General features: G+C 33.0%; 2 protein-coding genes across 3 annotated transcripts in view; one reads left to right on the top strand and one right to left on the bottom strand.

The window, feature by feature from the left end:
- Positions 1-373: 373 nt before the first annotated feature.
- Positions 374-11,879, bottom strand: Droj2 (DnaJ heat shock protein family (Hsp40) member A4-like). Its single transcript, XM_090106167.1, has 8 exons — positions 11,688-11,879; positions 10,728-10,934; positions 9,688-9,935; positions 8,080-8,238; positions 7,475-7,630; positions 5,754-5,925; positions 5,073-5,200; positions 374-2,658 (listed from the first exon to the last, which is right to left on the bottom strand). The coding sequence occupies exons 2-8, from the start codon at positions 10,924-10,926 to the stop codon at positions 2,512-2,514; spliced, it is 1,209 nt and encodes a 402-aa protein (XP_089962293.1). The 5' UTR covers positions 10,927-10,934; positions 11,688-11,879; the 3' UTR covers positions 374-2,511.
- A 707-nt stretch (positions 11,880-12,586) lies between these two features.
- The window catches only part of Gpdh1 (Glycerol-3-phosphate dehydrogenase 1), a 33,272-nt gene continuing 28,190 nt past the window's right edge, over positions 12,587-17,668 (top strand). For both annotated transcript variants that reach the window (XM_090106080.1, XM_090106079.1), the window contains exons 1-3: positions 12,587-12,790; positions 12,934-13,111; positions 14,806-14,946. In XM_090106080.1, coding sequence (XP_089962206.1) covers positions 12,738-12,790; positions 12,934-13,111; positions 14,806-14,946 — 372 coding nt within the window. In that variant the 5' untranslated portion in view covers positions 12,587-12,737. The remainder of the gene's footprint in view (positions 12,791-12,933; positions 13,112-14,805; positions 14,947-17,668) is intronic.

Here is a 17,668-nt window from a genome sequence, read left to right as displayed (position 1 = left end):
ATTTTGTGTAGTGACAAACTTTTAACGGCTAGTCTATCTATCCTATGAAAGATTGTTCAGCAGACATAGTCAAAATACGTAGTATATTATTATTAGTCTGTGGTCAAAACATTTGTTTTGGAGTAACATTTGATTTTATATTATACTAGCTGCGCTTCATGGTTTCACCCACATCTCCATTCATCTCCAGTTGGTCTTAGCGTTATGATATAATATAGCCTATAGCGTTCCTCGATAAATGGGCTATCTAACAACGCAAGTTCCTGAGATTAGCGCGTTCAAACAAACAAATTCTGCAGCTTTATAATATTAGTATAGATATTTTTAAGGACATACTGTGGAAGGATAATTTTCTAAAATAAAAACAAACAAATAATTGAGATAAGAGTTTATTTAATTACAACAAATTTGAAGCAGTTACACAAAATCCATTCTACCAGGCCCTTTTGAATGAGCTGCTAACAGTCACCAAATTGTCATTCGACTATTTAATACTTTGCTACGGCAAAATATACTATTGTCATTGTATTTGAAAAAGTAGTTTTTTATTGATAAAATACTATTTTTACAAACACAGCGATTTTGCTAAGATTTCCATGAGTCTTATTTGAAGTAAACCAAATGCATGAAATTATGAGTGAAAACAATGTGCTAAAATTTCATTTCTACTAGAAAGTTAAAGACGTAACTGTTTAAATAAAAAAAATAAAAAAACTTTTAAATCATTTAGGTGTAATAATGATAAAAAAAAACCACAAAAACTGAAAATAAAGGAAATTTTATTGTACACACATTTTTTTCACTGATATATGCAAAATAAATCAGGTTATCATAACCACACATTCGGTTTACCGCAAACCAAAATAACTTAGGGTTAAATATCCTAATATAGAAAAATCACAGAATTTCGAATGATTCTATGTGCATACTACGAAATGGACCTATAATATTATTTATTAAGTTAGTATATTGAAGCAAACTAATCTACTGTAACAATTAACTACTTACTTATAAAATAGTGCTTTTCAGTGACTGAATGTAAGATAATTTAAAAAATCGTGACGTCATATAATTTTTTTTTCAATATCACGTAAATAACAATGAATTTTTTTTTATTAATATTCATATGTTGTGAAAAATAATGACTAAATATCACTTTTTTTTATTATCTTCATTCATAATCACCAAGAGGCACCTAATTAAATATTCTATAGTGCTAATATCAGAAAGAAATATTGATACTACAATACAGTGATGGTTAAGCAAATGTACCTTAAAAAATACCTTTATTATTGAATATATTATTATTGACACAAACTAGTAGATTTTCAAACAATTTAGTGTATTATACAGAATTGAGAAAATTCAAAAGATTACATAATACAATCAATTTCATAGAAAGAAAACCAGGGCCGTCAATTTACCATTTTCTTTAAAATATACAGAAGGTACATAATTTTTGAGATAAAAGTGAGATATTTGATAAAATTCTAGGGGCATAGGTCCAATAACGTAAGATAGTAGCACAATTATAGGCTATTTGTGATGTTAGATTGGTTATTCACCTTCAGTTAAAGTAAAGGCCAGTTTTACAACTTGCTGATAAAGTCACCGATAGCTTATTTAACACTTTTGACCATCTCTAGCCTCCTATCTCACAAAAATCAATTGTTGTGACGTCAAATACAAGCATACTTTTGCATTTATTATATTAATAAGGATTTTCATTCATTTTAACTGACAGATAAGCTAAAGATAACATATTCAGAAGTTGTAAAACTGGCTACTTTGCGTTAGAAAAGAAACTTTAATGTAGTCATGTGTAGCCTCTATTTATATAATAGATGATATTCAAGATCCACAAAGACGTAAGTAATACATAGGTGTCTATGTGGCTTAGTAATTTTTTATTGTCACCTTCGATTCTAGTAAATAATCTAATACTAACACAAACAAAATATTACAATTAAATTCAATCTAGCGAATCTATACCTTAACACTCATGTTATAAGGACAATTTCATAAAATAGACGTGTTGCACTCCGGTCGTGCCGGCTGAAGTGAAAACTTGATTATTAACGTTGAGCATGTTTGATATTTTGGAATGGTATCTGTCTTACGCATAGAATATAAGGGCTAAAAAAAAAAATCCGTCTTACGCTTTTTCGATCAGGCCACGTGTCCTGACGCGAGTTTAAGATTTTATACCCAACGCCGTTAAAGAAGTTTTCACTTCAACATACTGAAAATGGCCATGAAGGCAATAACCAATTCAACATGACCTTACAACAAAGACCCCCACTTCCCTCATCTCGCACAAAGTTAGCTACTAGCGCATGCCGCATTGCACACTGTTCATATTTTCAAACTGATTGAGTGAAGGTTACAAATTACAATAACCAATCTAATATCCCTCCCTTTCCCCCCACTTTCCCCACACTTCCACACAAAGTCAGCTAACTGAAGGTGACAATAACCAATCTAACAAGACCCCGCTTCTTCTAAACCAAGTTAGCTAGTAGCGCACTGCACGCGGTTCATGCCGGGCTGGTCGTCGTCCTCATCGTACGCGTTGCGGTGAGCACGCCGCCGACGCCATTCTTGTTCAGGGTCTAGTTCCATTAGTTGACATTCTTCCGCTAGTTCGGGGATGTCTACCTGCAATTTGATAATATAATTTCAATATTTTTGAAATTATTATCATTGGTGTACATAAATTGTTAAATAAATAAATTATTATTTGAAACATGTTTCATTTTAAACAATTTTCAGAGCACATTTGTGTGTACACCAAATGGAAACCTATTAAACAATAAAGTCGGCTTTGTATTAAATGTTCTTTGTGGACAAAATTTGTATTTTATGTACTTGTATGCTACGCTCCAAAACCGATAATCTTTATTAAATGAAAAAATATTTTACAACGCGTTGTTGACTGACGATTAAGGGTGCACTCACACACATCAGTCACCGTCACGGCACCGATGACTGATCGGTGACGGTTCGTGTACGTATCCACAAACACCAGTCACCGTCATGTTGTCCGTCAGTCACGTCGCCGGTTTGACTGAATCATTGAACACATACATCAGGTTAGTCAGTGATTAGACGTGTGTCACGCTAGAGAACATGTAGCAATTGACGGTAGCACGACGCTGACTGAACTGAGACGTGACGGCACCGGGTGAGTGGGGATAAAAGTATGATACATGTATGGAAAGATTATTTGACGTGCCTGACCGGTGACGTCACTGATAGATTTCGTGCCGGCGACTGTCGTGTGGGAACAGAGTCATACTAGAACTATTGATACATATTTTTTTTTAATCCTGTCCGGTGACGTGCCGTGACGGTGACTGATGTGTGTGAGTGCACCCTAAGAGATCCACATGCAAAATTCGTAAATGATATAATGAATGCTCACGACGTGTTCTAACAATCACAGAAAGCGAACCGCATAGCGAAATTCGTGTCGTGGGCCGTGGCTGATATACTATTAGCCCTTTTGTTTTGGTCATTTGATGAAAAGCAAATGGCGCTTTACAGCGCTAGTTGGCAATAGATATGAATCTAAATAAATCAATTTATTATTTTGCATACACATGATATAATACGTATTTATCGATAGGCTAACAACCTTGAATTAATTCCCAGTATAATCCACAATGCTAGGTCAGGTTAATAAACACGTGACGAACACGTGTCGAGGTTTATAATACCTTTATATAATAGAAATGGATTTTCCTTCGTTAAAATAATTAATAGATTTCACGCGCAGCTTCGTTTGCTTTGTAGAAAACTTAACAAATCAATTTTCCCTAAAAATCAGACTATCTATTAAAAAAACATTCCAATCCACGCATAAAGATCTAACCATACATAGCGGCGGACAGACAGACAGAGACTTTGTTTTATACTATGTAGTGATTAAACTATAGATTTACATTTTTTAGTATAGATTATAGAATTTCTTTTACTTAAGATAACTTTATGTATGTATTCAAAATTTGTTTGATGAAATCAATTAACAATGAGTTCCGATCAATAATCTATACTAGTCTATACAATGTTTTGGTTATTTTTATATCATACTAGTGGTCCGCCCCGGCTTCGCCCGTGGTACATATTTCGCAATAAAAGGTAGCCTATGTCCTTTCTCGGGTATCAAAATATCTCCATACCAAATTTCATGCAAATTGGTTCAGTAGTTTAGGCGTGATATATTCGTCGTCACAAAGAATATTAAATCCAATAGAAGTGTTAGAGTACAATATACTCTAATTGGATTTTGAACTATATTTAGAAGAATAGTACACAAGGGTCTTATTTAACATTTTACATAATTATTAATTTAGGGTTTGCCTAGGATGATGTCATAGGTCTAGCCCTAACAACGCAATTTGTTTACCAAAATAAAATATTTTATTCGCTACAGTTACTAGGCAGCCAATTTTAATTCTGTTTAATTGTAAGTGTATGGACAAATAAACTTTATAGCATGTTAGAATATCAAGATTTTTAGCATAAAAAAAATTTACATGAATATTTTTGAAGTGAAACTTCTTTAGCGCGTTGAGCGTAAAGTTGTAAGGTTGCGTCATGGCAATACCGTCACGTCATGGAGTAAGGCGACATTTTTAATGAATCTTGCCAAAGAACGTGACACGTGTGCTCGGCAGACACGCTTTTCTTTTTCTTATACATCTAGATATAATGCCGCCCTTTGCATCAAATGTCTTGTCTGTGTGTGTGAAATTTGTATTTATGTTTTGTATGCAATAAAGATTATAAATAAAATAAAAAAAAGACGGGTTGCACTCCGGGAGTGCCGGCAGAAGTGAAAACTTGATTATTAACGTTCAGCATGTTTGATATTTTGGAATGGTATCCGTCTTACGCATGGAATATAAGGGCTAAAAAAAAATCCGTCTTCCGCTTTTTCGATCAGGCCACGTGTCCTGACGCGAGTTTAAGATTTTATACCCAACGCCGCTGAAGAAGTTTTCACTTCAATAAAATAAAATAAAATAAATCAATATAATTGAGAGACTACAGATAAAATCTAAGCTTACCCTAGGTCTTGGCGGCAGACAGTTTTCCAAAGCAGGAATGACTTCAGGTGGAATTTGGTTCGGGAAATTCACCAGGAACTGAATGATCAGCTGGCCCTTGTCGAATGGATTCTTGTACATTGGCATGCCTGTTGAAAATTTTTACGATTGATTATGAGGAAAATTACATTTTTGACCAAATTTTTTACCTTGAAACATTTTTTTTTTGATGCATTTTTAAATTAATGTTTAAAGGCTTTGGAGATTTAATTGCCAAAATCTACATTTATATATGATTTTAAACACGGAGTACTGAGAATAAACGAAATGATATATGTAATACCAAAGACAACCAAATTCAGAATTGGAACAGAAAACAGTTAAAAAAAACAATTAAAACTCATTTATAGTTTTGCCAGATACAAATCATCCATTCCATATCTTCCAATTATTAAATAACATTATATAAAAGTAGCTTTCCGCCCGCGGCTTCGCCCGCGTTTTAAAAGAAAAACCCGCATCTGTTCCCGTGGGATTTCCGGGATAAAACCTATCCTATGTGTTAATCCAAGTTACCCTCTATATGTGTGCTAAATTTCATTGTAATCGGTTCAGTAGTTTTTACGTGAAAGAGTAACAAAAATCCATACATCCATACTTACAAACTTTCGCCTTTATAATAGTAGTAGGATAATAACTAACCTTCATTAAGTACACACTTAAGTTCCCCATGCTTGGTCACTTCCCCTGGCATCACAGTGATCACAATATCCCTATCGTCCAGGGTTCTGATGACCTTCTGGAAGCCACACAGAGCCTCCACGAGCTCAATGTTGAGACGCACTATGAGATCGTTGCCTCTACGTTTGAACACCTGCAAGGAATAAAGAAATTGTATTGGACTAATAGTATAATTAATACATTTTTTAATTTGTAAAGGTTTAAATTTCTAAGTGAAAATTTTCCAAGTTGTATCTTTTTTTTAAGATTGTTAGATTTTAAAACTAAAATAAAAAGGATGAAATATACAATATTTACAAACTTTCAACTAAATCAAAATTAACATTTAAGTCACATAGACACTATTAAATCGCTTAGTAAATCAATTAACGTCTTAATCAGATTTTGCCAATGATTAATTAGCTTTAGAAACATAATTATCAAAATTGGTTTACCTAGATGAAACATTCTCAGAAAATAAAAACGGTCTAATTGAAAACCTTGTGTGGTTTATTTTAATTGAACTTTAAATAAGCTTCATACAAGTACACATACTCATTTGAATTTGCATTATATATTTTAACTAGCTTTCTACCCGCGGCTTCGCCCGCTTTGTCTAAAACATAATAAATTATATACCAAAACCTTCCTCTTGAACCACTCTCTATTAAAAAAACCGCATCAAAATACGTTGCGTAGTTTTAAAGATTTAAGCATAAATACAGACATAGGGACAGAGAAAGCGACTTTGTTTTATACTACAGTGATATTTATTTACCCACAAATCAAGTAAACAATTATCTTGACCCATTACCGTGGGCTCACCCACACACTCACGTTCAATCTGTGCGAATTACGTCAATATATCCTCTAATAAATCTATGAAACTTCGAGGCAAATGCATTTCTAGCTCTAATTAGATAATTGCCAGAAATAGGTCACAGTAGGTATGTTTTTAATTTATTTATGTATTGTTTTTGTTAATTTTGTAAAAGTACTTCTCCTATGTAATTTTTATAAATAATAATTAATGTTAACATCAGTCAAATACTCAAGTTGGTCTTTTAGCTTAAATTTGTAAGATATCCGTCACCACAAAATATTAGATAATAAATTTTTATTCATTTAATTTTAATTTCCTAATTGATGTATGTATCTTTTGATAATAAAATATACTTAGTTTTTACTCTCCCAAACTTTTTATCTTCTCGTCGAACATATCGATAACGTAAGTCCCCTGGCTGTTTAGACAATAAATAAATAAATATAAATATTTCAGGACAATTTTCACACACGGCACGATCTGATCTTTCGCTTGTGTTATAGAAACCAGATGGTTGATAAACATACATATTATATAATTTTAAATAAATGCTTATATAGATAATTAACACTCAGACACAGAGCAAACATCTATGTTCATCCAGTTCATCACACAAATATTTGCCCCGGGTGGGAATCGAACCAACGACCTCTGGCTTGGAAGGCAGGGCCACTACCAACCAAGCCAACCGGTCAGTCGCAATGAATACTTCTTTCAACAGAACTCACCTCATGCTCCTTCTCATCGAGCACAATGATCAGGTCCCGTGGCTCCATGTCAGGCTCCTGGTCACCCTCGCCGCTGAACACAATCTTCTGTCCGTCCGTCATTCCCTTGTCCACATGCACGTCTAGTACTAAATACTTCTTTCAACACTCACCTCATGCTCCTTCTCATCGAGCACAATGATCAGGTCCCCTGGCTCCATGTCAGGCTCCTGGTCACCCTCGCCGCTGAACACAATCTTCTGTCCGTCCGTCATTCCCTTGTCCACGTGCACGTCTAGTATCTTACGGTCGCGGACCGTTTTACGTCCCTGCGAAAGGATTCATTATTATTTATTAGTTTTAAGTTGTTTTGTTAAGAACTGTACCTAGATTTATTGAAGTGAAACTACTTTAGGCGCGTTGAGAGTAAAATTTCAAGGTTGCTTCATGACAAAACCATCATGTTATGGAGTAATTCGACGATTTTGGTATCTTTGAATCTTGCTAAAGAACTTCTGACACCTGTACTCGGCACCCTCTTTTTTTAATTTTCTTTTTTAATGAGCATTGAGTTTATTAAATTCTTAACATTCATGCTTTCAAGCGTACAAATAATGAAAAATTTGATTTTCTTTTGCATTTCCAAAAATAGTTATTGTAATTTCCAAATGGAATGAGCAAGTTTTATATGTGTCTATAAATTTTAAACATATTAATTGACTGAGTGAAAAATAATACTTATAAAATATGATGTATTTACTATAACATAGTTTCATACCTGACAAACTTTACACCTGTCCTTTGGATCAATAATCTCCCTTTGCCCACGGCACTCACTGCACACTGTCTGTATCTGCTGAATCATTCCGGGGCCGAGCTGTTGGATCTGCACTTGCATGCCTGAACCGCGGCACGCTGTGCAAGTTTGTACTGCGCCCTGTTTGATAAGATTTTTATGATAGAACTGACGATGGAAGTTGATTGCCAAATAATAATTAAATAAATAAATAAATATTATAGGACATTATTACACAAATCGACCTAGTCCCACAGTAAGCTCAATTAAGGCTTGTGTTGTGGGTACTAGGCGACGATAAATATAATACAGTGTAAACTCTATATAACGTCACTTAAGGGACCGTGCATTTTTCGACGCTATATAGAGTGGTCGTTAAATGGAGAGAAAGGGAAAATTGCATGATTGGTCCCGAGACAGGAATATTATTTTGACATTGCATATGAAACCATGTTATCATCGCTTGATCAAGGTCTTCATATTGAGGTTTCTTCAATTTTTTGGCAGATCGTCCATCTTCTTCGGCATGCAGAATTTTTTCTTTATTTTTCTACGACTGCATTTCTGAGAATCTTCGGTATGTCAGTAAAAAAGAATGTAAACAACTACATTTTCATTAATTTCGGCAACTTAGTCAGTACTTCCTAGTCCTAGTTCCTAGTGGTAATGTCTTATTGTGGTCGTTAATTAGAGTGAGCGTGATGCTATATGGAGTGTATTATTGTATAGACAACAATATAAACCAACCAAAGTCGAGAAATCTTGACGTTATACGGAGTTTGACGTTAAATGGAGTGTCGTTATATAGAGTTTACACTGTATTTAATAAATACATATATAGATAATAACACCCAGACCGAAGAACAAATAATTGAGTTCATCACACAAATATTTGCTCTGACCGGGGATCGAACCCGGGACCGTCAGCTCAGTAGGCAGTTACTTTACCACTGCGCCAACCGCGTCGTCAAATTAACCCATTGAGCCCCGAACGGCCCGATCGGTCCACGACACAATAGATTTTCTATTGTGTCTGTGATTCCGGGGCCTGAGTTATTAATATGTAATCATCACCAATCAATTGTAAGACTGCATGTTAACATGAAGCAGTATTCATTCAAAACAAGTTTATCTATTGGTTACATGAACACAGATTGTTTTGTTGTGGAACAAAAGCAAGCATTGTAATGCTTCTCAAAATGAAAGTACATAGTACCATGTTGTGTTTCAATTATTCTTCCAACAGTAAAATTTTTACAAGATTCCTTACTCGACAAAATTTAAAACATAAATTATAACAAAGCATAAATATGAAAATTGTTTGACAATAAAAAGTACACACAAATCCTACTACTATTATAAAGGCGAAAGTTTGTAAGTATGGATGTATGGATGTTTGTTACTCTTTCACGCAAATACTACTGAACCGATTACAATGAAATTTAGCACACATATAGAGGGCAGCGTGGATTAACACATAGGATAGGTTTTATCCCGGAAATCCCACGGAAACGGGAACTATGCGGGTTTTTCTTTGAAAACGCGGGCGAAGCCGCGGGCGGAAAGCTAGTAACAACATAATATCCTCACCTTCTTCCCGCCTCGACCCTCGCACTTCTCACAAATAACATTCTTCTGCAGCGCCAGTTTCCTGACCGCACCCCTGTACAGTTCCTCCAATGTCACCGAGAGCTGATGTATCACGTCTTTGCCCTTACGCTCTCGGCCCCGGCGACTGCCCCCGCTGAAGCCTCCGCCGAAGAACATGTTGAATAGATCCATGGGAGATGAGAAGCCGCTTGCGTCTACACCACCTTCTTTGAGCGCTTGTTCACCGCCTATGTTTAAATTAGTAAAATTAATTAATATTGTGTTTGGCATCCATTGTTTCCAGTTGGTTTTGAGTTGTTAATTGTTCACTGCCTATGTTCGTTTATAGTAAATTTAAATGAATTTTGTCATTGTTATTAATATATTTAGTATCCTGCATTTTTAACTTATAGTATAAGATATACCAATACATAACTAAGACAACAATTATTTCAAAGTTAGCGACAAACAATACAATTATTATATTAAAATAGGTAAGTAAGAATGTATTAATTAAACAATTATGAATGCAATTTGGTATCAATATATCATATGGCATAATTTTCTATCACTGAACTTCATAACCTATTAGTATAATAGTTAAATAAGTAATAGACAAAGAGGCATGCACATTTTTTAGGCTATACCTACCACTACATTAATAACTATCAATAACATTTAAATATTAAATAAAACAGCTAAGTACTTTATGAATAAGGACATAGGAATAGGTCTTTGTTAAAGAGTATTTTTCTTTATCAAAACAAGGGCCGATTTTGGAATGCTTGGATAAAACTTATCCGTCCAATAAAGTATTACACGATAATATTAAAATATCACATAAACTGTCAAATACGGGCAATTAGAATAAGTTTTTAAAATGATAGTTTTAAACATTATTCAACGAATAAGTTTTAACCAAGGATTGAAAAATCAGCCCTACCACAATAAGTGATCAAATATATATAAGTAAACAGTAAGTAAAGAATAGCTACCTCATATATAGTTAGCATAGTTAGTTATAAATACAATTAGCATACCTTGGTCATAAATCTTCCTCTTGTCTGGGTTGGATAGGACTTCATACGCCTGCGAGATCTGCTTGAACCTCTCTCCCTCATTTGGATTTTTATCCGGGTGATATTTGAGCGCCAACTTTCTGTAGGCCTTTTTGAGCTCGTCTGATGTGCAGGTTGGCTTCACACCCAGAATGTCATAGTATGTTGTTTCCTTCACCATCTTGATTGCTGTTTTATCAATAACATTTGGTTATGATGGGTTTGACACACGTGAAATATTTTAAGATATTTTAATGATATTATTTTATGCTTACAGCCATAAATAGGAATATTTACAAGTATATTTATTGAAATACTAATGCACAATTGTGTTAAATTAGCTTGTTTCATATGTATAATTCAAAGGAAGTAATCTTTTTATATTCATTGTCATGCAGTATCTATTGTTATTAAAGAAATATAATAAGTTATAAAAAATACTATTTTTATAAGCATTCATGTGTCCTTCTTTAGTACGAAGGGTTATAAGTTTAACTCGCTTCATTTTACATACAACATTATGTGAAAAATTATCATTAATGACTGGCAAAAAATAAATTCACGATGTTATTGTATAAAATGGATATCATTCTAACCAATACAGTGTTTATTGAGAAATTCTATCACAATGAAATGAATGCTCACGAAAATGTAGTTTGAAAGAAACGTATCATATTCAAATAAATATAAATGTAAATTAATAAGACACATGTATCGATTATTTATAAATTAACAATCGTGTTTTTTCCAATATATTTGATCGTCGACAAGAGCTCGTGGTAGCTAGAATCCAAACCTAATTATGTGAAAATATCAAATGCCTCGTTTCAATGCAGACGCATTTTCTTCTGTATTTCGACATGGAAGATAACTTACAATTTCACCGTACTTTGTAATTAGTAGATATTTCGTATGGGTTTACAAAATTAAATTAGAACTTACCAAGAGCACGTCACAAATCCAATAAAACACTCAGTTGCTGGAGACGTCAATTTCCAGAAACAACGATCCAAAAAATTGTGGACACGCGACACGAGGAACACCTTTACTTCACTGGAATGAAATCACGAATGACGTTTGAAACAACGAAATAACTGCATAGAACCTTCTTCACTTCGATGTTTGCGCAAAAGTCGATCAAAAAATGTGCTTTCTAGAACATTCTCGATATTCCATTATACGGTAAAGTACAAAATTGCGTTCCATTTTAACCACTACTAATGCAACAAAGAAATCTATAATTTAATTTATTGAAGAAAAAAATAGGAACAAAAATGTCTAAATATTATGAATACTTCATCTACCTATTTTAATTCTTTTGAATAATGTTTTAGTGGTTTTATAATTTTGCTCCATTACAAATTATTGCTATGTAGCAAAATATTGTTTCTCAAAGTTGGTACACAGGCAGAAGTATCAAAGTCAAAGAAAATCGCTGTATGTATTGCCAATTACTTGCTCAGTGGTATTGCCACTAATAATAAATGAGAGATTTATCTTGGTGTGTGATGAGTGCACGAGTGATATGATGACATTTGTGGTGATAATATTTCCTTAATATTTCCCATTCAAGGTGGCAGGCATTTAATCGAGCACAATCTTCATCCGCTTTCCGTTAGTGTTATTAATTCACCCAAAATAATATTTGTTAAATAAATAGTATTATATATTTTTAAAACCGCATACGGCAAAAGGGACTTGAGCTGGATTGTGGGTTGAATTTGAAATGACATTATGACAGTGACTGCTGACGGCTTACCTATTTGAAGTTTGTTATCGATGCTGATAACGTCAAGTCACAAGTGAATTATTAATATTTTCATTGATATGTGAATTGTGAACTGCGCCTGAATTGGCAATTGGCATTTGGCGCAGTCTGTATCGGAGTTTGAAAGTGTAACGCGGCAATTTGGAGCACATCGTGACTTCAAATAAAAATCGTAATAGTGATACAGTGCACTGATAAAATAAATTTTGTTGTGTATTTAAACAATGGCCGAGAAGCAATTGAAGAATCGTGTCTGCATAGTTGGTTCGGGAAACTGGTAAGAATAAAAGATCGCGATTTATAATATTATAATTCACTTTTGTTGTTCGTGACCCTGATGACATAATTATTATACAACGCATGAGAAAAATAAAATCGAAAAGAAAGCAAACAGTGTAAAGATAATACCGTTTTCTACAGGGGCTCAGCAATAGCAAAAATTGTGGGCAAAAATGCGGCTCGTCTTGCGAACTTTGAGGACAGAGTTACTATGTGGGTGTATGAAGAGATGATAGATGGTAAAAAATTAACAGAAATCATTAATGAAACGCATGAAAATGTGAAATACCTTCCTGGGCACAAACTCCCAGAGAATGTGGTAAGTAGTCTTTGCTTATTTTTTTTTTTGGTTAATACAAAGGAGGTTGGTTCTATGCAATTTGTTAAAGTTAGATTCAAATCATTTTACATTGGACAAGACATGAAAGTTATTTTTATAACTCACTGGACCTCATTCAATGCCATATCTGAGCTATGTATATATGCTAATTATATAATGAGTAGCAACAACAGTATCTTAAGGTGACACTGTGATAAAGATGTTTCTTATTTATATTTATTAAGAATATTATATAGATTTGTTTATTTAATTATAAAGATTGTTTAAGATGTTTATTATGTTACAATCAGATGTGAAAATAATGTTTAAAAAATTATTATTAAATGGGCTGAAGTAAGAACTTGATAACTAATATTATTGGAACTGCATTAAATACATAAAATTCTAATTCTTATTAGATTGGTTTTTAACCTTTCAAAAAATAACTTGCTAGTTTATGAATATTTAATATGAATATAATAAAAAAACATAAAAACATAATTATGCTAAGTATGTTTACTTTGAATTATTTTACTCTTTTTAATTTTCTTTTTATATTAACTTTTACTCCAGTTTAAACTCCTCTTGTTTTTCATAGTTTCAATTGGTTAATTGTGTAGTTAACAAGAAAATAACCCAGTGCTATTGAATAATTTATCAATTGATGTAACAAGTTTGTTTTATGCAGTTCCTACTAGTTGCAAATAACATCATTTAGAATAGAATGGAATAGAAAACACTTTATTGTATAATGCACACAACAATAACATAAACAATAACTTAAAGTAAATGTACAATTTGGAAGCCTTGAATCTTAAAAGCGATTTCTTCCAGGCAACCTTGGGATATAAGAAAAATAAATCATATCTAGTTTTGCATTGTTTAGAATATATTAATATTACTTGTGCCTTCAAGTTGACTTACTTTAAATGAACATATTATAAGACAATCAATTAATGAGACTCTAAAATTATTTTTTTACAAAAAACATAATGTAAGTGGTTAGTAAACTTTTTTCCAATTAATTATTATTTATTTCTTAATTGCATATTATTTTGATAAAAAGGTTTATCTAAAGATTATTATCTGTCCTAATTTAATTATCTGAAATTATCTAAATGAAAACAGGGAAATTATAATATCTAGTCTGCCACTTTTAATATTTATCCTTTATTACACTTTTGCTGGCAGCCTGTATTTGATCATGGAACTTTAACTATTTCCAGTCTCAATTTTATCAAATTTGGTTCAGCAGTTTAGGTGTGGAAATGTATCTAACAGGTTTTTTTACATACATACATGTTCTACATTTACATGATGCATTAAGTTTTGTGGTTTTGAATCTATTATTTATTTTAAACTAGTGGTCCGCCCCGGCTTCGCCCGTGGTACATGTTTATGTTTTCTTTCCATAAGAACCATCCTCGTACTTCAGGGAATATTGTAAAAAAAGAATTATCGAAATCGGTCCATCCGTTCACGCGTGATGCCGTGACCAAGGAAAAAGGGTTTCATTTTTATATAGTTAGGTATATAGATTATTTCATCTATTAAATCATTTGTTTTAATGTCAAATTCAACAAAAGAGAGCAGGCGACTCAATTTCGGCAAGATCTGCCCCCCATGAGCATTTGGTGTGTCAGGGAATCTGTTTTGCTGTTTTTTTTTTTTATTTTTTTTATAATTTTGTGCAGGTGGCTGTCCCAGATCTAGTGGAAGCCGCCAAGGATGCTGATCTCCTCATTTTTGTGGTTCCCCATCAATTTGTTAGAACCTTATGTTCTACGTTACTTGGCAAAATTAAGCCTACAGCTGCTGCACTATCGTTGATTAAGGTAAGAAGATTTTTTGTTTTTATTCCTTATAATTTTGCAAATTTCTATGAAGTTTTCGAGATTTTGACGAAAATAATAAATTAATGTTGCAACTTATAATGTAATTTGTAACATTAATTTACTAGTTAAGTACTTAACTCATTTATAATAAAAAAAATTAGTGCGTGTACTAGTGTACACACGTAAGAAGTGAAACTTCTTTATGACCTTATTTTTCATAAAATAATTTACTATATGCAACTTTACAGAAATACGTCGAATCAAGCGTGGTAGGGATAAGAAAAAGATGGCGCGTAACGAAAAAATATTACACTAAATTTTTTTCCATCCCCGATAAAGAAGTTTCACTTCAATAATAGTTATTAGGTAAATTGAATGTCACCGTAAGATTGTAAAACATACAAATTTATATCTATGCAAGCAAGGCAACAGATTTAACTTTTACGATAGCATAACATATCCACTACATATTAAAACATACCTAATAATATTAGAATTTTACCATTTTTTATTTATTTTTGAGTTTGATTTTGTATCGTTATGGGCGTAACGGAACTTTACTATAAAATAATAATAATAGTTTAAAAAACTAAAAAACACGCTTTTTATAGAAAACCGAACTAAAAAATAGAAAATTTTATCAAATTAGTGTATTGTCATCGGTCCTCAATAAATCTACAAAGTTTGAACGAAATCTGACCGTTTAAAGTGGGTCAAAATCGCGCCCAAAGAAGTCGGTTACAAACATACAAACATACAGGTGAAGCTAATATAAAGCGTGTAAAAAGATTGGCATAACGATTTATGATCGATACCTGATAAGTAATATTACGATAGGTTAGGTATTCATGTTTACATAAGCTTATCTGTGGAATACCATAATTAAAACATACCTACAAATGCAAAAGTACGAATAAAAATATACGATGTCACAAAATCGCTCGAGTAAGAGAATCCTAAATTAGTATCACAATATATTTTTATCTACGTTAAATAGTGATAACCAAATGGATACATTCGTTTTTGAGTAAAAAACGTACCGACCTATGTTGTTGTAATGAAAGAACAATATTGTCTCTACATTTGTTAATGTAACTGATTTCACAATGCAAAGTTTAATGAATTAACATAAAAAATTCACAAACTCTTTCATGGTTAAATTCATAGTTAAGTAGGTATCGTACATAAGTTCAACTCAATATGTTCGGAGTCCGAAGATCAAAGTTATTTCATACTATCATAGACTAATACACTCAAGAAGACTTACAATCGCCATAGTAAAAAACGTAACTCGTTTCTCAGTTCCCAATTTTGTCGATAGATGTCACTCACAGTAGCATTTGGCATTTTTATAAGCTTTTTTATACGTTTAAGAACTAGATGTCGCCTTAGAGCATTAAGTCGGTTTAATGAAGCTAAGAGATGTCGCTACAAAAAAAATCAATGTGCCAAATAGTATCTTGACGTAAAATATAATACGCAAAAAACGTAAACTATAACGTAAAATATAATACGTAAAATATAATACGCAAAAAAATATTTTTATTTAAATGTTATTTTTTGCTCTGAATCGCGCAAGCGAAATGTTTTCGTTACAGAGCATATATACAACTTTCCGCCATTAATAATCGGGGCCTTTACGGCCGGCCGGTCGAGTAGACTAGTCTCTCCCTTTTTCGATTGAGGAAATCCACCTCCCTACCTTCACATCATTTTGTTTTAGTTTTAAAGATTTAATAAGCGTAAAATAATACTTTCTTCATTTTTGTATTTTGAGTAAACGTAACACTAATAACGGTTAGTTTGACCAGAGGCGACTCGTGACAAAATTGTATGGGTGTTTAATTAAGTATTGAACTAAAGTCTAAAACAAAGAAAATACAGTAGCGTAAGTAGTAAATTCATTACAAAAAAAAAGCACCACAATAAGGGTGCTATTACAGATTTTTAACAAAAAACGCTATTTTACGGTACAATTTTAACTCAAAGCATGAGAACAAAGTAATATCTTAAATCTTTATATATAAAAATGAATCGCAAAATGTGTTGGTAAGCGCATAACTCGAGAACGGCTGAACCGATTTCGATAATTCTTTTTTTATTATATTCCTTGAAGTACGAGGATAGTTTTTATGTAGAGAAAACGTAAATATGTACCACGGGCGAAGCCGGGGCGGACCGCTAGTTACAAATAATTGGAATATTTCGATTTGCAACAAATAATGTTAACGATATTTTTTATCAGTTAAATAGTTTAAGAGATATATCGTAAATACCATTTCAACCGCTATTTTCAAGATGGCGGCCGTGGGACAAGGGTGGCGACCCCACAAACTTGGTTTTAGCTTCACACTGACCCCCCCTACACATCAAAAAAACAAAATAATTTGGAAAATCCAAAAGTGCACGCCTCATAATTTTTTTAATTATTATTTTTGTTTATTTAATAACAATTAAACCACATCGAATCAGACCCTGAAAAATGAAAGGGTTCTATTCCTGAGCATACTCAAGCGTAAGAGAAAAAAAAGACTCAATTAGTAAAGTATTTCGGTCGCTATCGTGTTAACAAGAAAAAGGATCCGCACATACAGACTTGGGTTGTTGAGGAAGTGATTATGAGGAAGAGGAGGAGGAAGAGGAATTTTCACACACAAATTTAGAGGATGCGGATGAGGAAGAGGATATTTTTTTGAGGAAGAGGATGCGGATGAGGAAGCGG

This window comes from Colias eurytheme, chromosome 10 (assembly GCF_061535395.1).
Source record: "Colias eurytheme isolate Ceu_HAF_F1 chromosome 10, ilColEury1 Martin Lab GWU primary, whole genome shotgun sequence".
In the NCBI taxonomy this organism is placed as follows: domain Eukaryota; kingdom Metazoa; phylum Arthropoda; class Insecta; order Lepidoptera; family Pieridae; genus Colias; species Colias eurytheme.
The sequence above is the reverse complement of the archived record's forward strand: the minus strand, read 5'-3'. Positions and strand labels throughout refer to the sequence as shown.